General features: G+C 31.9%; 1 protein-coding gene across 1 annotated transcript; it reads left to right on the forward strand.

Moving 5' to 3' along the window:
* Positions 1–543: 543 nt before the first annotated feature.
* On the forward strand, positions 544–18,438 carry LOC132947562 (uncharacterized). The gene is made up of 2 exons (XM_061017864.1): positions 544–1,471; positions 18,380–18,438. Exons 1-2 carry the CDS (start codon positions 544–546, stop codon positions 18,436–18,438), a joined length of 987 nt encoding a protein of 328 aa, XP_060873847.1.
* Positions 18,439–23,013: the final 4,575 nt, after the last annotated feature.

Consider the following 23,013-nt stretch of genomic DNA (forward strand, 5'->3'; position numbering starts at 1 on the left):
GCACTCTCTGGTCTTTCACGGCGACCCCGTCCACTTCCTTTGAGTCGCTACACACACATACACATCTATACACAGGTCGGTCGGTGTGTGAGTACAGCGCGCGAAGTAATTAGCGATCGGGCCGTACGGGCTAACTATTGTTCCGTCCCCGGCGCAATCATGTGTGTTTGTACGTAAGTGCGTATGTAAGTAGGTATTTATAGATGTGATAACTGATAACATAGATATGATAACGCGGTGGCGGGCTCGTGCGCGTTCGCGGCGGCCCTTTGTAAGGTGTAGCGTTGGTGGTGTTGGTGGTGGTGGTGGTGGGGGGAAATTATAGAATGTTTATTGTTAGAAATATCAGTGGAATATTATATGTTCAAGTCACTGTGTTAATGATGTGTGTATAATTGTTTATATATATATGTATATCGGTCGGTGTGTGAGTACAGCGCGCGAAGTAATTAGCGATCGGGCCGTACGGGCTAACTATTGTTCCGTCCCCGGCGCAATCATTTTGGTGACCTCGACGTGATATTGTATTAGTTCACATTGAATATGGTTTTAGACGAGAGCGCTCAAAAGGTCTTAACTGACCTAAAGAGAAAAAGAGGTGTTATAAAGGCTTCGTTAACACGAGCTCGAAACTTTATAAATACATTTAATCCGAGAGAACAAGCTATTACGTTAGTGGAGTTCAGGCAGGAAGAACTGCCGCAGATCAGCAGGAAATTCGATGAGATACAATGTCAAATCGAACTTATTGATGTTGACAATTATGAGGAGAATGAGCAGGCTAGAGAAGCCTTTGAAAATGATTATTATGCTGTTCGCTCGGAGATGCAAGAGTTGATTAACCAGGAGAAGTCGCATAACTCGTCGATGAGTAATAATTCATTAAATGCTAGTGCTTCGCATCCTCAACAAGCGCGGCTTCCTCCTATTGAAATACCGAAATTTGATGGTAATATACAAGAGTGGAATTCCTTCTTTGACCTTTATAAGGCAATGGTTCATAATAATGAGCATTATTCGTTAGCTCAGAAATTCTCTTACCTTCGATTGGCACTAGGTGGTCCAGCATCGGACATTATCAAAGGGATACCGATCACAGAACTCAACTATGAAGTAGCTATTAGGAAGCTTCAACAGAGATACGACAATAAAAGCTTGGTTATTCAGTCGCATATTCGTGCCATGCTCGACGCACCTCGAGTAGAGGTCGCTTCGGCGAACGAATTGCAGAAGTTGCATTCATGTGTTTTAACTCATATCGCCGCACTTGATTCGTTGTGCCAACCGGTTGAACACTGGGACGCATGGCTCGTAACAATTATTCTGAGGAAATTAGACCAGACCACAAGTCATGAATGGCAGTTGCGTCGAACTATCACCAATTTACCAACATATATCGAGCTGGAAGAATTCATTTCAAGTCGTTGTATTGCATTTGAGAGCTCCGAAACACTAGATGCTAATGAAAAGGGTGAGGAAGCAAGATATCCGACGAATAACATAGATATGATAACGCGGTGGCGGGCTCGTGCGCGTTCGCGGCGGCCCTTTGTAAGGTGTAGCGTTGGTGGTGTTGGTGGTGGTGGTGGTGGGGGGAAATTATAGAATGTTTATTGTTAGAAATATCAGTGGAATATTATATGTTCAAGTCACTGTGTTAATGATGTGTGTATAATTGTTTATATATATGTAGTACCTATGTATATTATATGTAGACTATATTATAATATATTTGAATGTGTGTTTGTTTGAGATGTATAACGTGTGTGTATGTATGTATGTGTGTTTGTACGTAAGTGTGTATGTAGGTATTTATAGATGTGATAACTGATAACATAGGAATGATAACGCGGTGGCGGGTTCGCGCGCGTTCGCGGCGGCCCTTTGTATGGTATAGTGGTTGTGATGGTGGTGGGGGGAAATTATACATCTCATACGTATGTGAACGACTGTCGTAAACACCAGTTAAATGAGATAGAATATACCTCGTAGACGCAAGCGAGTAAGTTGCGCAGTGGTATGGTTGTCGTATGGGAATCGACCTGTTCGAGTTCGAATCCCGGTTCGGCAAAAAAATTTTAAATTATTTTCCGCGGCTAATTGATAGGGAAGAGTGGCGGGGGGAATATCGTACAAGTGCGTGATTGATGGTGGGGTTATATGAAGAGCGGGGTAGCGGGGGGGGAATGTCGTGTACGTATGTGATATGGGTTGTGCAGAGGTGTATAGTAGATGTATGCGGGTTGTGCAACGGGCTTCTCACGGGTTGTTCCATCAGGTATAGGGTTGTGCCAGCAGGTTGAGGGTTCCAGAACTCTCTTTTTTATCCTACTATAATATAATAATAGTAGGGCAAACATGTACGAAGATATAGTGGCACATGGCAAATACAAAATAATATATAATTTGTCGCATGCTTTCCCGGCCCACGGGAGGCGACACACCATATCACTCATGGTGTGTCCTCGCAGGGTTACCGGGAAAACGTGCTGGTAAAGGGGGGACAGGGGAAATTAGGCATATTACGACTTTGACGTGATGAGCATGCAGCATGCATGGTCGATGTTGATAGGAGCTATCGGCCGCCGCCCGGGCCCTCATGGCGGACTTAGCCCATCATCGTGGTTGACTACAGGCGTCGAAAAATGTTGACGGCAGTTGGCGTGTATTTAACGAAGTCGGTTGGTGAGTCAAAAAGGCCTGTGTGCCGCGTGGTTCCTGGGTGGTTGTGTGTTGGTCGTCGAACAGACGGGTGGATGGTCTCGACCGGGCAGGTGTGGAGCCGTGAGAACAACAGTACCAGCCAGGTACAGCCAGGTACAGCGTAGGTGAAAAAATGTTGAAACGGAGACCCGGCGACGGCGGTGGTCTTATGCCGGCGGCGGAGCTTTTTAGTGTTGAGTGGGGCAGGTCAGTGTCGTCATATTGCGGGAATACATCATATTTTCGGGGTGTACAGTATTGTTCCGCCGGTGCGGTGCCGCCGGACGCGACGAAAGCGCCGACAGCAACGGCGGCCGTGTGTGGCGACATGTGGACACCGTACACTGTGGATTTGTGGGGGCCAGGGGACAATTATTACATAATACTGCGGTCACTTCTGCATTAGCGCGCGATAATCATAATAATATATAACTAAGGTACGCTCATTAGTGGCAATATGGGTACAGGTATGTTTGTGATATAATAATATTAATGCAAAAAATGCTGTGACGTTACAATATATTATAAAACATTTGTTAACCAATGTTGACAGAAATGTCTTAAACTTCCACCGGTATGGCATGTACAATGTATATTGTGTTCTTTAACGGGGGCACCGCGAGAACTATATTTTTCGTGTATTACTAACCACTGTGTGACGGGGAGTATAAGACCATTCCCTCGGGGGTTTTTACACCTTTAGCCATATGTCGCGAGAGCGGCTCCTTCACGCCTTTTTACGACGCGGTCACATCCCTCCGACGGGTTTCGTCAGGGCGCCCAGGCGCCAGGCTGGCGGTCCCCCGCCGGCTGCTCTCGTTCGAGATAGATCGGTGGGTTTCGTATAACCGCGTCAGCGAGCGCTGGATTCGACCCAGTCAAATAGCTCCCTTTCTACTAAGGCACTACTCCCACAGTCTCCGCGAGGCCATCCACATAAGCAGGGCTTGAAACCGATTGAAAAAATTTCGATTTCGGTTTCGATTTTGGATACCGGTTTCTAATTTTTTCGATTTCGGTTTCAATTTTTCAATACCGGTATTACGAAATTTCGGTTTCGGTTTCGATTTTGGATACCGGTTTCTAATTTTTTCGATTTCGGTTTCAATTTTTCAATACCGGTATTACGAAATTTCGGTTTCGGTTTCGATTTTGGATACCGGTTTCTAATTTTTTCGATTTCGGTTTCAATTTTTCAATACCGGTATTACGAAATTTCGGTTTCGGTTTCAACTTTCCAATACCGGTATTAGGAAATTTCGGTTTCGGTTTCAATTTTTCAATATCGATATTAGGAAATTTTGGTTTTGATTTAGGTTTTGTATGCTGGTTTCTACATTTTTAAAAACGGATTTAAAGCAGACTTTAAGTTATAATTATAAATAGTTTTATTATACTTAAATAGTTAAATACTTAATATGATTTTTTAATTTTTGATAAAAATAAGAGCAATATTTCAATAGGAGTGATTTTGTAAAATAGGTTTTATACATCCTTCAACAGTACATATTTTGGACTCATTTGTTTCATTATTAAAAGTGAAAAATAAACGGCCAACAGGATTGGTATTCTTTTTACCCATGATTTCTTATGTAATTAATGAAACAACCTGATGTAGGTAATAGGTATCTTTATTTATACTAAATAAATCATTTAGTAAAAATAAAATTGAAAAAGTTTTTGTCGCGGATGGACTCGTAATTATAAAGTTGCAAGTTGTACATAAAAAAAGTAAACCGATAAGGAACTACACTATAATGAACGACTAACACGCTGACTGCACTACTGCAAACACAGTACGAAAATTTCAAAATATTCTATATCGAAATATATATTATATAGGTACACTATACAGTGTATGGGCACTAGGGAAAAATTAAAAATACAGTTATTTTTAATAACTAAATAATTCTTAAACAATATTATATATTTTAAATTTATTTTTATATTAGTGTTATTATTATTGTCTCTGCTCCCCATGGCCTACAGACTGCAGTAGCGGTGATGGTCGTACGATCACTCACACAAATTAAAACCTGTGCTATTTTCAGTTTTTGCTATTTTCAGTAATTATTATATGATTTTCTTATTATTTATATTTTATAGTTTGATTATAATAGTATTGTACTAGTCAGTATTTAATAGCTTAATACTATTAAATACCAATCTAATAAATTAATAGACCCATATACGGGCCATCATCTGTCAAATGTGCTGCCCAATAAATAATTAATATCTATTATTAATATTATTTATTATTCATAACTATTATAATAAAAGTATAAAACAACTATAATAATTTTTCAAATAATGAAATGGTTATCAACATTTTAATCATAATCCCATGGGTGTATCAATGCAATTTACGTATTTACGTACATTTTAAAATAATTTACGTTAATTAAAAAAAAAGCATTATTTAAAATATTAAAATTAAAAAAATTGAGTTATAAGTTATAACAACGGTTTCCAATTTTTTCCGATTTCGGTTTTGAATTTATATTTAATACCGGTATCCAATTTTTTGCGGTTTCGGTTTTAAATTATAATACCGGTATCCATTTTTTTCCGATTTCGGTTTTGACTTTAATACCGGTATCCAATTTTTTTCGGTTTCGGTTTTAGATTATAATACCGGTATCCAATTTTTTTCGGTTTCGTTTTCGATTTTGATTTCGGTTTCGGTTTTTTAACGGTTTATACCGATTTCTGAAACCGGTTTTGAAATCGGTTTCAAGCCCTGCACATAAGTCGCGAACGCGCGGCTGGCGAGCGCGAGCACGCGAGGTACCCGCGCGCGTCGGCCGGACGCACCCCACAAAGCTCGATGGGCACTGATACCGTTCGGGCGTTAGCAATGTCGGGTTTTCAGTGGGGCTCTCCTCATCGACCCGCGGAATGAGATTGAAGGATCCATTATCCAGAGTACCTACTCACAACGACTCTTTTCCCACTAGCATCGGCGCCGGAACAGTTCTTACGCTGCCGCGGTGCGACCTTTTTTGAGTGGTACGGTTTTCTTTTGCCGGGTGCCGTGTCCGTACCGAATGCTCGGGTTTGGGTGCTTGTCGGTGGGTGTCCCCCAGCCGGACTTCCATCTTGCACTTGTTCGTTCACGAGTTGGCCAGGCCCGTGTACTCTCGGTCAGAGTTGGGCGGGAGATGTACCGGCATGTGGCTGGAGGTCCGCGGGCAGGTGAGATTCGAGGTGCCTGCCCGCGGTTGCTTTGGTCCAGCCCTTCCGTTATATTCCCCGCTTAGTAACCTCCACCGGTGTGTCGCAACATTTTTTCACGTCGCTTTCCGCGGCGCTGATATGTAGCTCGGACGGGTGTGCCCCGTGCGGATTAGAGAGGTATCCCTCTTCCCTCTGGCAACTGGTTTCTGTTTGCCAGAGGCCCCGCGTCGGAATCTTACTTTAACGCCGAGTCGCGTCTAACGGGCTCGTCCTTTCTCAGAGTGGCTCAGTGTTGCGTGTGCAAACTGTTTCACCGTCTGGAACAAGACCTCGGATCTGGTCATGAACTCGGGCTCACACGGCCAGTCCGTGATATTTTTCGTGTATATCTACATAATTCAAATTTTACAATATCTATAATGCTTTAATACCACATGTGCAGGCTACTATGCATTTTTTTCGTACAATTTTGAATAAAATTCAAATTAATTATTTTATTGAATACAAATATACCATACACATTAGTATATAACAACATTCCTATACATTAAAACTATTAGTGCACCTCTAGAAATATTATTGTAAAGGAATAGCTTTACGTACTAATATAATATATATGTAGGTAATCGATTAGTATTATTCTACTCGCAGAAAAAGTTCTCCTTGAGTTGTTATGGTCTCTTAGACGTAACCTCATAGTTAGAAACCACATTCTATTTTGGCAAGCTAATCAAGGGAAGCGGCCAACAACAAGTTATCATTACGAGGCGACGGTTGCGAGAATAACAACTTATTGAACCAGCTTCATCCACCTCAAGGACGCCCTGTCCATGCGCAGGATCCATCAAAGGAACCGACATTATATATAGGAGGGCTGGGAACACAGTAAAGACAGATGTACCTAGACCAGCAACGCAGAAGCGACTTCACGCCACTAGCCATATACAGGACGACTACTACTACTACTATTACCACGACGATATTATACATTTCATTCTGTTATAATAAAACACTGCATTTATAAATTTAAGTTGACTACTATTATTTTCAAATCATCTACATAGAATCCCTGAAGGGGCAGCACGTAACATTATGAATCAAATTCACTGTAATAATAAAAATATCAGTGTAAATCAAATTCTTCTTCATGTATAATTTGCTATGTTATGCATAAAGAGAACCAAACGACATTCAAAAACCTTATTAGTTAACAGTTACATAGGACTAGGGTTCTAAATTTGAAATTTTTCCAATTGAAATATTTCATTGTTCTTGAAAGTAATTATAAATAGTACGAAAGTCGTATAATATGTGTGTATATGTGGCTGAGTGATGTGATGGTGCTCTGGGCTCATTATTTTATACTTAGATCATATAGTTTGTTATAACTATTATAGATTTGTTAAACAACTTATAAATTATATGTAAATATGTAACATATTTTCTTTGTTTCATACAATATACAAACTTTTAAAAATATTCACTTCGAAGTTGACGACTATAGACTTTTAGGTATAATAAACATTTTATTTTTATTTTTCATCAAAATAAATTTCATGAAATTTTAAAACCCTACATAGGACTATTGTAGGTACAATACAACAATTATTTATTGATTGAGAAGTATTATTTATTTTTAGCGAATTTGTCTAATAAAATATTATCACATACTAAGAATAACAAAATTGAAAACACATGAATATTAAAATATTTAATCAAATCTAATCAAATGATAATTTTAGCACTATAATCTATTGAAATTGAAATCATCCAGTTATATAATAATAATATAAATATATAAAAGTATTATATATAATATATTATATTGTTATTCAAATTCTAATTGAAACTCAAGAAGAAACAACATTGAAAATAGCTACGACTGAACAAGGTAAAATTACTAAGGTTACTATGTCTATGACCTATTATAATGGTAATAGGTTAAGTAGATTTGGGAGCTTAGATGATTTGAAAATATTAGTAATTATACCTACAATGGATCTATCAATATATAAATATTTTGTAAAAATGATTTAATCATAATAAATACTACATTCAATTTTAATATTACGTAAAAATAATTTATTAAATCATATATAAGGATTATATAAACATTTTAATAACTCAGAAATTACTTATTAGAATTTTGATAAGATAGAAAAATTGAATTTTGTATCGCCACATGGCACTCCTTGAGTAGTACAAAATTATCAGATATATACTCAAACATTCTAAAAATCATATTTTGATTAACGTATTATTAAGGATGTTTCAAATGTTTCAAATTAAGTTCTACATATTATTTTACATGTTTTATTCGTAATTTATATTACATATTTGATCTTATTATTACTATCTGCCAATATATTTGTATAAGATTAAAATTATTAATTTATGACTTTTTTCAAGATATTTGTTGTATGTATAGGTACATACTATACTTGACCTTGTTATAGCGAATCTATTTTCAATGTTGTTTCTTCTTAAGTTTCAATTAGATTCAAACAGATTACTGAATATTACTGAATCTTTCAATAGCCGAATAAATTATCGGTAACGTTGCACGTAAATTCGTTCACGATCGTATTCCTTTTTGGGTTTTTTTTGGGGGTCAGCGATAAGTTTTTTTGTTAATTTTAGGTATTTTCAATCGTTTGTCAAAAAATTTATAATGCTATCAATCGTTCGATAACTCCTTTAATTGTTTTAGAATTTTGTATTTTTAGTCTAGGCAGTTGTTATGCTTCCTCATCATTTTTTGAGAATTACATATTTTAAAATAACCATTCTTTATTTTAGATAGTTAATATAATCCAATAAAACTACAAAGTAAATATTCACTTGGCCAAAAATCCTCAGTCTAACAATAAATTATCATATTTGAGTTACACCATAAAAACAAATGGGATATCTTCTGGAATAACCAGACAACAAAACTAAACCAGACCTAAGACAACCATCTTCAGATTGGATAATCCTAATCAATCAAAAAGACAAAACCACTTTAAATCGTTTAGGAATCGGACACGCTAGGTAACTCATGAGTATCTCGACATATCAAAAGACGAACCTCGTGGACAATGACTCCCTGTATCCTGATGGAATGCCATCTATAAGAACAGGAGTGAATGGACCTCAAGTTGACCGAAACTCTAGACGCGACCCTCGAACCCAACCCAGATCAGCACAAAGAAATCCTGAAATTTTTAAAATTAACCAATCTAATCGACGAAATTTAATCGTATTGTCAAACTAGAATATAATGTATAATAAGTGTAAATAGTAATTGAGACTAACTAAAGCCTCTTCTGCCGAGTTGTATTGGAGATAAATATCAATAAAAATCAAAAATAAATAATATAATAAACTAACAAGTTATATAACGAAATTATAGCTTTTTTTATATTACAATAACTTGTAACAAACATCATTTATCTCCCTTCCGATATTCATTTTTTTTTTTAATGGTATAAGTTAATTTTTAGTAACAACATTTATAAAATGTTGACTATGTCCATCAGTTTCGAATATTTGCAAATAATTTTGTAAATAAAAATATAGAACATAATACATTTTTTAGCTTAGGATTGATAATTTAAAACAAAGTATCATAGAAATATTTCATATTGTAACAAAAAATCTAAAATAAACATAAGTATAAACATGCTTTTTAGAAGATATCCGAAGTCAAATTTGGACGAAATTAGATATTTAAAGGAAGAGTAACGTTTTTAGTTATTTTGTTGCTATTTAAATAAAAGTCATGCATTGGTACTTGAAATTATATACTTTTATATAGAATACCCGCGATGACATTTTAAAATTCAACATACTGTAGTTATAAAGCGTACAATAAAAATGAATTACTTATAATGACAATACTATCATAAAATATACTTGTTAGTAATATTACAGGTATTTAAGGCTGACTGTTTTAATTTGTATACAAATAAACAAAGATTTTATGTCATTGAATTCAAATCCAAACTTCCCTTACAGAAACCCTACAAAAATCCTTCTGCAGAGCGGTAACCATCCTAACAGGCAACCATCTTTTTGCCTATAATTAATATAACAGGTCGTTTCTCTCTAAATAATATTAAAAATAATAAGTTGTAACGCTGAATAATAATTGTAATAATTATTAATGGTGTTTAACAAAAGTAAATTCTGTGGATTTCTTATTCAAAGTCATATTCAATTAATAGCGTATAGGAATGTTGTGATATTTTAATGTGTACGATATGTTCAATATTCACTAAAAATTATACTTATTTGTTTTTTTAAAACAAAATTGATCTTGCAAATTTGCTGTAGTCAGTAGGTAGCAGCTCTCATAATCACATGTGGTTTATTCCATTAATCGCTGTGGGTCTCGAAATATATGTATACCTAATACACTGTATAAATAATACACCACGGAAACTTACGTATGTTAACAGTTGTTCCAAACTACAAATGAAAATAGTAACAAACACTTGCAGATGGCATAAAAAAGAGTGAAATGTGCACAGGAATTGATCACTTTGTGAGGCTCCTATAAGATTCTACTTAATGATATCATGTCGGTGGAAGTTAATACAATTTTATTGTACCTACCTTTTCATTTATTTAAGATTCTGAGCGGAACGAGGAATGTAATGGTTTTACAATGGTTTATTTCTTTTTCTTTTTTATTCTGTAAACACTTTTTCTCCCTCTAGACTTGCTCAAATGTGTCAAGTAGAGCATCCCTGAAAGGTAATATTCTTAAGTAATTTTTCATTTTCGAAACGCTTTTTGAAATAAAATCGGTTAAAGGAGAAAAAACGTACGATTTCACGATTTTATAATATTAAATAATTACGGACGACGTTTTCTACCAGAAATATTGCTTCAAATGAAAAATGACAAGAGATATTTTTTGTTTTATTTTGTTCCTTACGGTTTAAAGTTCGGAAAATTTTAGCCATTTTTTAGCTATTTATAGACATTTTAATTTTGGGAGAATTTTTGTTGTAATTCAGTTAAAAACATTCGTAAAAACTTGAAATTTGGGTTGTTTACTTATATTAGCCTTACCTAGACATGGTAAAATTTTTGAGCAACTTATGAGCTTTTTCTTTCATTTTATATTTTTTTTCATTTTTATGATATTTCCTAATTATAAATTATAATTAAAATTATATAAATTACCTATTTATATAAATCGTTCTTAAGTTGTTCTTAAAACGCTTTGTTCATTACTATAGAAACGAATTAAATTAAATAAAAAAGATTCCCTAATCCGCTCAGAATCGTTTTTTATCGAATGCAATCATTGCAATCAAATCAAATACAGTAAAATTACACGATCCTGTCCGTGGCCCGAAGGGACGATGGACAAACATCCACCACCGAAATGCGCTGACCTACTTTTTTATTATATTATATTACCTAATAAGTTTTTTTTAGTATTGTAAAATGTATCAAGCGCAATCAGTCCATCGACCCTAAAATGTTTAGACAATTTACCTTTGTCCATCCCACTGATATGATTTAAATTATATATATTTATTTATGAGTATTATAATCCTTGTTAGAATAAAAAAATCATGTTTCATATTATTTAAAAAAAATCATATTTTTTCCATATTATATAGTTGTGTATGTATTAATAAAGTTTCGTCATCATAGTACATACTTTTTTTTTATTATTAATACGTAATAATTAAAAATATTGTTTTTCCATAAAATAAATGTTTAAATTGTAAAACATTTATACTTACCTAATTCACGCTTAATATTCATCTAAATAAAAAAATAAAATTCGCTAATAAAGTTACAAAAATAAAGATAATGCATATTATTTCAGATTAAGTGGATGGTTATTATATGACTATAAGTCTTAATAAAGGTCGGTAATAATTATTAAACTGCAGGTTACAATACATGAATACGTCGTCTGTCTCAAGGCTTTATAGTAGGTTTTTCCAATTTCTGATCAGGAAATCAATTTGACAATACATGTAAAATAAAGATGTTACTTACCTAATTTTTTTGAACATATCTTTGTAAGTAAATGGTAATTATAACGATACACACAAAAAATTCAAGTTTAAAAGAAAAATAAATGTTATTAAAGAAAACCGTGTTCTATACCTTGCACTCAGATAGGCTGAACAAGTGTAGCGATTGTTTAATAGGAATAAATGATTAAATGAAAAAATATATTCAAGAATATAGAGAATTATTTTGTTTGTTAGAATAAATTATTTTAAAACTTATTATCTTAATATGAACTTTTGGTTTTACTCTTCAAATTAGGTATTATAATATATAGTCAGCAAAAAGGAAAATGTTTAAACCTTTTATTCTAAACACTTTTAAATTGAATATAGATAATATACTAAGTATATCTGATATTTAAACTTTATATACCTAATTTATACCTAATGAAGTGATTAAAAATCGTTAAAAATTTAGCTGAAAGCTTTCACTATGCAGTTATGCATAAAATATGTCTAAAGCCGGCTTTCCACGACACGCGTGGCTCGGCTCGAGGCTCGAGGCCCGTGCTGAATTGGTGTTAGACAATGGTTCATATACGTGCCGGGGGAATGGTGAGATTAGGTACAGCGTGGCTCATTGCATGGGGGACCCACAGCAATTAAACCTCAAAAGCAGTTCCTGGGTACAGTCACAGGCCACTCGGGCAAGCCGATCCACGCGTCGCTGGAAGCAGGATTAACTCTCAAAATCAATTACAATAATATTGATACACTTGTAACTAACTAGTTTACAGATATGATATAACATTTACACAATGTAAATATTTATGTTAAGATTAAGCTAACAAATTACATAAAAAGTAATACATGATTTCTCATAAGTTCTTCTACCTTTGTCAAAAAAAAAAATGACTACAAGGAAGTCAAATTAAATTTTTATGAGCGTTTGAAGTTCATATTATTACAAGGTTGGATATTCACTCGATTTCTTAAGTAGCGATTTAGTTATTTTGTTGTGATTCAAAAACGAATAACTGTAGATACATGACAATTTCACCGAATGTTTATATTTTCATTTTTTATACACCAAACAATTTAAGAAATATTTTGACTCTCTTTGAGCTGTTAACGAACATACTCCGTTTTCAATTTTTTCTATAATTGTCAATACCATATTATTTGTTGAGAAAAATTGCGTGAACATTGAATACAAGTGTCCTGATATATTGTTACAATAGCAGTTGAAAAATATTAAGAACACTTATGCACAATTTTTTAATTATTATTTAATCCTTAGCTACAAAAGTTGAACATTTTATAAATCTTTAACTACAAAATAATTATTACATTTTAAATTTGATAAATTTTGTTAAAATTTGAAATTTAAATGCTTATAAAAAAAATTGTGCCTATATTTTCAATATTTTTCAACTGCTATTGTAACAATATATCAGGAGCCTTCCATTAAATTTTCACGCTTTTCTACCCAACAAATAAAATTTTAAGGATAATTAAAGAAAAAAAAAACTAAAAAAATTGAAAACAGACAATGTCCGTAAACAGCTCAAAAAATGTCAAATTATTTTCAAAATTTTATCGCGTATAAAAAATGCTTATATAAACATTCAGTGAAATTTTCAAGTATCAACAATCATACGTTTTTAATTACAACAAAATAAGAAAATCGTTACACAAGAAATCGAGTGAGTAACAAATGTTGTAAAAATATAAATTTCAAACGCTTATAAAAATTTAATTTGAGTTTCTTGTAAACATTCTTTTTTTGATAAAGGTAGACAAACTTATGGATAATCTTGTATTACATTTTCAAATCTTAGATAAAAAAGAAAAATTAAAAAAGAAAAACAGCTCAAAAGAAGTCAAAATATTTGGGAAGTGTTATGTTGTATAGGAAATGCAATTATAAACATTCAGTCAAAATTGCATGTACCTACTGTTGTGTGTTTTAGAGTAACACTAAAAGCCAAAATCAATTTTCTCGAAAACAGATTTTGCGTAAAATTTCCCGTTTTTTCTTAATTTTTCTTTTGTTTTTCACGTCGCGTTTGAAAATTACTGGGATTTTTACTTTTGGCCCCCCAAAGTACCAACTAGATTCACTTTCCTATCAGAAAAGTTACTGTTGAAGAAAATCCAAGCACTTTTACTGTCCTAAAAGGTGATGACAGATACAAAAATAAAAAACAATTTAAAAAAAAATTAAAAAATTAAAAAAAAACACACATCATTGTAAAATCAATACATTCATCGTTCCACTCAGAATCTAATACAACATGAATACAATATAATATAATGTTTTATGGTGTATATATTATTTTCCTTATAAAATAATGTATAAAAATAATTATTTGATGTCGATTAGCACTGATGCAAAGCACTGTTTTACAATGGTGTTTATTTATTTATTTTTTTATATCCTGTATACAAAATTTCTACCAGATGGAGTGCTTCGATTTCAACATATAGTACCTTATCGTTTAGCAAATTGGATCAAGATAGTATTTTAAAGAGTTCATTTTTCGATTTTCTCAATAGTTATTTAATGCCACGGGAAAAACTACTGACAAATTACGAATTGGGATTTTAATTTCTAACGATTTGTACATCACCGCAGCAACGAATAAAAATTAAAATATTAATTCTACTTAAAAGCTATAATAAATAATAAAAAATTAAAAAATCCAGACTAATAAACCGTTTCCGCTTAGAATCATTTTTCTTGTACAATAATATTATATCATTGAATTCAAATTTTACACTATCCATAACAATGACCCACATCTAACATACTGTACAGCAGAGCGACATCCACTTACCCACCTTTTTTATATGAATGTCTTTAAAACTTTATTTGTTGGGTAATAAAGCTTGACAATTTAATACAAAGCTCCTACTATATTGTTACAAGGACATTTGAAAAATATTAAAAATCCTTAGTATCAGTTTTCATTTATACGCATTTAGAGTCGAAATGTTGAAAAATACAGAAAAATCACGAAAATTAGCAAATTATTTTGAGTTAAGAATTCGTAAAAATTGTTCATTTTAAATCTAAGATTTGAAAATGTAATGCAAGATTCCTCATAAATTTGTCTACCTAAATTTTATCAAAAAATGTTGGATATTTACTCGAATTCTCGTGTAGCAGTTTTGTTATTTTATTGTTATTCAAAAATGAATAACTGTAGATACATGAAAATTTTACTGAATGTTTATATTAACTTTTCTATACACCATACAATTTAATACGCATTTTGACTCTCTTTGAGCTGTTAACGGACATTCTTCGTTATCAATTTTTTTAGTTTTTTTTCTATAAATATCAATAAAATTTTATTTGTTGGGTAAAAACACGTGAAAATTTAATGCAAGGCTCCTGATATATCGTTACAATAGAAGTTGAAAAATATTAAAAATACATTGGCACAATTCTTTTTTATAAGCATTTAAAGTTCTAATTTTGACAAAATGTATCAAATTTAAAATGTTATAATTTATTAACTTTATAAGTTATAAGTTATAAAAAAGTAACTTGTAACTTAACTCTTGACTTGTTAACTAGTTACTGTCCAGCTTTGACTTTTGACCTCCATAATTACCAAATAGATTAAGTTTTCTACCAAAAAAAAAGAATCAGAAAATAGATGCAATTTTACTGTTCCAAAAATAATGATCGACACACACCCGAAAAAAACTCACATCGTTCTAAAATCGATACATTAATTAGAATTTAAAATATTATGTATGTAATTTTATGATTTTGACAAACTTTTTTCAGTTATTTTTTTTTTAGAGTTACATCATTATATTATTTAAATTTTTTAACAAATGGTGCCACGGAATTCATCAACTTTCACCGACATGATATCGTTAATTAGAACCTTATTGGGGCCTCACCAAGTGATCCCTAGACCCTACGGTGCACAATTATCACATTTTACTTGGCAAATTATAAGTGCTTCTTTCATTATTCTTTTGTAGTTTGAACAAATGTAAAAAGTTTGTTCGTACTGCGTATGGTATATAATGTATACCTATATACCTATACCTACATAAAGTTTGATACTCATATCGACTAGAGCAATAAAGTGCATGACTTCTTGGGAGTTGGTATAATCGAGAATAGGTAGTTTATTCAACTGTTTATGGAAACACTTGTTTCGTTTTGTATTTGATCAATCACACTTTAAAATATAAAAATATACAACATTTTGTATTATTCTTTCAATTGTATCCGACGCTGTTAATATTATGGATACAAATAGTGTCAGATATTTTAATATGTTAACTTTTATTTTAATGTTTAGTTGTATTAGTTATATAGTATGCCCTGGACGTGAGTACTTATAAATATATATTTTATTACTTTACATGATAGATCACAGATTAATATTTATGGTGATGTATAGGAAGAATATACATTACTGTCACAAAAATTCATAGAATGACTGTTAAAAATATTAATAAAATACGGTTATGCCATATCTAATAATACTATTTGTATTTTATTGCGTAAGATTAAGAAGTACCTATATATTATGTTTCACTTAATTTGTCGAATAAAGTTTTTTTACAAAAAAAAATATAATATAATATGAGAATTCTAAATTAGATTAGGTTTACGTTTAATTATTTGATAATTTTATGTTTTTGGCATAGGAAAATATTATGCTGCCTTATCATTTTTGAAAAATAAAATTACTTTAGTGACCATTAGTTATTTCATATAAAAATATGTGCCATAGAGACTTCCTCAGTCACATATGGTTCCTGGTCGTACAAGCATGATAGAAACTTTGATTTTAGCCGATTTTCTATTGTCATAGGTTTAAGGTCAGAATATTATCTAGGCATCTCGTTCATTAGAAATTTAATTTTTTGAATCAGTCATAATCATGTAAAATATTACAGTAGTAAAATGCTGATAACATGCTTAAATATTGAAATATCTGAATATCAAGTTATATAAGTTGCGTATTATTAAGATAATAGTGTTGTATTTGATTTAAAGTACTCAGGTCAATTCAATCTTATAATAAAACTAACATCACAAAATTGGCTGCATCCTAATTGGTTCCCATACCTGAAAATCGACATCCGAATTGGTTCTCGACAATCCAGGCAACACACGTCATCCGAATAGGTTCCCAGTATTCTAGATAGGCGGTACACATCGGGATTGGTTCCTGATAAACACTTTCGAAAAAGTCAAAATACAATCTCATAATATTATTTAACATATTTCCCATCTTTATAAGTACGGCTATATAAAATGAACTAAATTGTCGTTTAGATAGAAACTGTAATAAAACTGATGTTATATTATTGATATGGACGGATATCGACTCGTTACTTGTTAGTCGCTATCAACGGCATTCAGTAATCCACCGCAATAACCGCAACGTATACGTGTAGTGATTGTATTTTCGTTTTTATTTGTGTTAATATTTTATTGTTATATTACATTTTATTTTATATTTTGAATTTAAAAAAAATCATTATTTTTATTATTTTTATATTATTCATTATTCTACCATGACTATTTAAAAATTAAAAGATATTTGATTAAAAATAAAAGTAGCTTTATTACAAAAAGCATAATTTTTAACCATACCTGCATAATATTAATATGTTGACAGTCCTAAGTCTGTATAAAATTGGAAGGAAAATTAAAAATGCTCTAACCCTGGAACTCGGAACCAACTCGGATATACCCTTAGTAACAACCCGGGAACCAATTCGAATTCACCTTTTGTAACAAGCCGGGAACCAATTCGGACATTTCGGAACCAATTCGGATACACCGACAAAATTGATTCTTCTGAACACAAACTTATGTAGGTACCTATTGTTATAATACTTTTGACTTCGGGCTTCACGTGTTAAATCTCCTTCAAAGACAACCTTTCCAAAACCTCATAATTATTGAAAAATAACATGTTTTTTTATTTATAATAAATATTATTTTCAATCAAGCTAAACAAGATTGTGTCGGTAAGTATAATTATTATATTTTAGTGTACAACATGTCTATACAGTATGAGTATACCTACATTACACATGTACGGTATGTTCCACTTTAATCTTAAATCTTAATGTGATACATTGTCTCGGAATTTAGTTGAAATATCAATAAAATAAGCTCAAATGAGATTTGCAAGATGTTAGGTTATATGTTAACATTTTTTATATACCGTTAAATCATACATTGTATTGTTTGTTTCAATTAACTTAATATTATGTATTTAAATTAATTAATATTTCTAACCGGATACCTACCTATGGGTGAAAATTATAAAATATAATAATAACTGTAAGTAAGTCTGTAATGTAGGTATAATATTGTTTAATAACTAATTTGACTTTTATATGTACTCGTTTAATTTCATATTTGTATAAACATTAAATCCATATAATTTATATATTAAAATACCTATATCAGTTGATAATTTTATTAACATCACAATATTAATTATTAATATTCGTTTTTATTAAAAATATCATTACAGATCAAATGATAAGACAAGGTTTCATGGTAAAAAAATCTCCTGGCAAGTATTTGATTTAGATCTTTAGATATCAATGCTATTTTTGATAGAATGTCGCATTCACTGTTTGTACTTAATGGTGTTGGTGTTGTATAATATACAACAAATTTTGTGTACCTACCTAAAATATTACATTTTTTTAAATCCAACGATTTTGGAGGTTCATTTATATTCCCCCCTCCCCCCAGAATCCTCCTATAAAAAATAAATGATAATAAACATATTAAAAACCTCTGCATTGTTAAAATCAAATAAGTTTAGAACAAAATAAATTTATATAAAGGTATAAACATTTCTTTATCAAATATAGATTTTTTATTATATATAGATATTTTTATTAAATACCGTTCTATTTTATTTAAAATTTTTTTTTCAATAAAGTTGTTTATTCGACTTGGCTTTTTTAATTGAAATGTATTTTATGAGAAAAATCTATGTTTAATATAAAATCTAAGTAGAACAAGAAAAAAATCTTGATTGAATAAAAAATCATAAGATATAAAAGTTGAACATTTTATAATATTTTAAACTAAAAAAATAATTATTGAATTTTCGATTTGATAAATTTTGTCAAGATTCAAATTTAAAATTCTTGTAAAAAATTGTGCTTATGTGTTTTTAATATTTTTAAATTGCTATTGTAACAATATATCAGGAGACTTGTATTACATTTTTACCCATTTTTACCCAACAATTAATAATTTATTGACAATTATAGAAAAAATTGAAAACTGACAATGTCCTTAAACAGCTCTAAGAGAGTCAAAATATTTTAAATACTTTATGGTGTATAGAAAATGAAAATCAGTTCGTGTTTATACTGCGTACAGACAACACGTTTATTATCGCGAGTCCCGTATTTATTAGCTTCGATAGCATACAGTCAACGCAGTCAATATACGCAGGTAAATATGGTAATTATTTAATACCGTAGGCGCGCGCTAAAAAAAAAAAAAAAACAACCAGGGCACAAGCCCGAAACACTAAATCATGTTCACAAAAAAACCCGCGATGAAGAGCCCATCAATCCGTCAAAACCCACCAACCAACACAAAGCCAACTGTTACAAAGTCACCCAGTAAAATCAATCAAATTAAAACCTCACAGGTATTAACAACCAAATCAACGCCACTAGTAACCAAAATAACCCAGCAAATCCTCACACCACGGAAGACCTCCTCATCAACAAACAATCTCGAAGCACAAATATCCACAGATGCACACAAAAAATCTTTTGCCTCAACTGTAGCAAACAGCCTAATCCCGAAAAAAGAACAAGCAATATTAATAGACATAAACGAAACATTCCCGCACAAAGATTATATTATCGCTATCGGCAATATTGTAAAACCGGCCAACATCATCTTCGCCTCCCGTATATCGAATAAACGATTGTGCATTTTCCTAACTAATAAAGCATTAGTAGACAATCTCACTATCAACCACCCAATAATAACAATTAATGAACAACAATTCAAAATCCGTAAATTGCATAACCCAAACAAACGAATAATTATATCTAACGTCTATCCCAACATTCCGCACGAAGCCATAGAACATGAATTTAACAAACTTAATATAGTTTTGCTTAGCAACATCTCATTTTTAAGAGCAGGTATACAAGATGCCGACTTCTCCCACATTTTAAGCTTTCGTCGTCAATTATTCATAAGTCAAGAAGACGAAGAAAAACTCCCTAGTTCAATCCTAATCAACTACGATGACACAAACTACAGAATATTTATATCGGACGACTCGCTAACATGCTTCTTATGTAAAACGCAAGGCCACATTGCCTCCAATTGTCCGAATAAACCTGAAGAAAACACAATCATAACACAGACGGCAACAAATGAAAATGGCCCTGACAATACATATAAAAACAAATCAAATATACCAAATTTAATAATCACCACAAATGAAGAAGTCTTAACGGCTAATATGGATATAGACCCGACCTCTGGCGCAAAAAGATCTCTTCCTGACTCTTTCAATTTCCCCTCCCCCTCATTACCAAAATCACCTACAGTTATCGACAACCCCTCACAAAGCAACATATTAGAAAACAAAACCATGAAAGTACAGGAAACAAAAAAACCCAAAATAACTTCTAATTCTCTCAAACAATTCCTAGAAAACATTGATACTAATTTAAGCCCCGCAGAAGAAATCTTCAATGACAATGAAGACTTCAAAATCGACTTCACTACATTCAAACATATTTTTGAAAACAACCAAGGTGATTTTAACCCATATGACATATATACAGAATACAAGATTACTAAAGACGAACTACTTGATATTTTATTAAAAATAAAACCTACTTTAAAAAACAAAAGCATAAAAAATAGACTTACTCGTTTTGCTAAAAAGTTAGTAGATGATAATTATGACTCAGCTAGTTCAGAAGCATAAACAAATCAACAAAAAAAAAAAAACAAACAATGAATTCACATAAAAATGATAATATAAAAATCCTACAATGGAATATGAATGGGTTCAATAAAAAGTACGAAGAAATCACCATTTTAATACAAGAACATAATCCAGATATCATATGCATTCAAGAAACTAACTTCAAAAACGACAACATAACAAACCTAGCTAATTATGATGGTTATAATAAAAACAGATTAGATAGTGCAAGGGCAAGTGGTGGAGTGGCCATATACATTAATACTTATTACCCGAGCAGTCAATTAAACATATCTACAGACATAGAAGCCATAGCGGTCACAGTCAAATTATCGAATAATGATATTAACATATGCAATATATATCTACCTAACCACAAATCATTCACTGACGCGGACATTAACAATATTATAAAACAATTACCACAACCATTTATAATTGTAGGAGATTTTAATAGTCACAACGTAATATGGGGTTCCAAAAACACTGATCAGAGAGGTAAAGTCATAGAAAAAATCCTGGAAAATAACAACATAATATTATTAAATAACACCGAACCCACAAGATTAAATCCAATAAATGGCAACTTATCAAACATTGATTTATCTTTCGCTAGCACATCATTAGCACAACGGATCGAATGGAACGTAACGCCAAACCTAACTAGCAGTGACCATTTTCCCATAATACTTCAAATCTTATCTAGGACATACAACGCAAAAAACAATGAAGCATTAGAGAGGTGGAACTTAAAAGACCCAAATTGGGCCAGATACACAGAGACACTAGAACTGGAAGTGGACAACATACAATATATGGACTCATTAAACATAGACAGTCCAACAAAATTATTCACGGACGCAATAATAAAAACAGCTGAACTTACGATAGGAAAAAATAAGAAATGGGGGAAAAAACCAAAGGTACCCTGGTGGAATGAGACCATTAAAAACGCAATAAAAACTAAAAATAAAGCCCTTAATAAATTCAAAAAAACAAAAAACCAAAGTGATTATATTAATTTAAAAAAACATAGGGCAGCAACTAAATATATAATTAAATCAAGTAAAAAAAAGTCATGGGAATTCTTCATCAATAATATAAACGAAAAGGCAGATACCAAACTCATATGGAATAAAATACACTCTCTTAAAGGAATTAAACGTAACTATAAAATAAACCTAATCGATGAAATCAACAATAAACTAATAACAAATCCAAATGAAATTTCTAACAAATTAGGACAGTACTTCCATTTAAACAGTAATAACACATCATACAGTCCAAACTTTATCAATATCAAATACATAAAAGAAAATACACCCATCATTAATATCGTTGACCACAACAATGAAAATCAACTTCAAATTAATTCAAAGATAACAAGGGAAGAAATAGCATACACACTAAAAAAATGTAAAAGTCTAAGCCCAGGGCCTGATGGTATTCCATTTATTTTTATACAATATTTTGGTCCAAAAAGTCAACTCTTACTTGAAAAAATATACAACACCATTTGGTGTAACGGTATCTTCCCCTCAACATGGAAAAAGGGCATAGTCATCCCTATTAACAAACCAGGAAAATGTAGATTCAACACAGAAAGTTATCGGCCAATCACATTATTAAACACCATGTGTAAGGTCATAGAAAAAATTGTAAATTTTAGACTTATTTGGTATCTAGAAAAAATTAATTACCTAACGCCGTTCCAAAGTGGCTTTAGAAAAAATCGCTCCACACACGACAACCTCATCGCAATAAAGGAAGAAGCTCAGCAAGCTCTTCAAAATAAACAAATCTTAGGCTTACTTAGTATAGACATTTCAAAAGCATACGACGTCACCTGGAGACACTACATTCTTTCTAAGCTAAATAAAGTCATATGCCAAGGTAATATGCTAAATTTTATAACGAACTTCCTAAAAAATAGAACATTCCAAGTCAAAACATCAAACCATATCTCTGATACCTTTACACAGGAAAATGGAGTACCACAAGGATCCGCACTTTCAGTTACACTATTTTTAGTGGCAATTAACAAAATTGATAAACATTGTAAATTTCCGATAAAAGCCAACATATTTGCAGATGATGCTAATTTCTCATGTAGAAGTAAAAACATCAAAACAGTTAAATACCACCTACAAGCAACAGCAAATCAACTAGAAAAATGGTCA

This window comes from Metopolophium dirhodum, chromosome 6 (assembly GCF_019925205.1).
Source record: "Metopolophium dirhodum isolate CAU chromosome 6, ASM1992520v1, whole genome shotgun sequence".
Lineage (NCBI taxonomy): Eukaryota > Metazoa > Arthropoda > Insecta > Hemiptera > Aphididae > Metopolophium > Metopolophium dirhodum.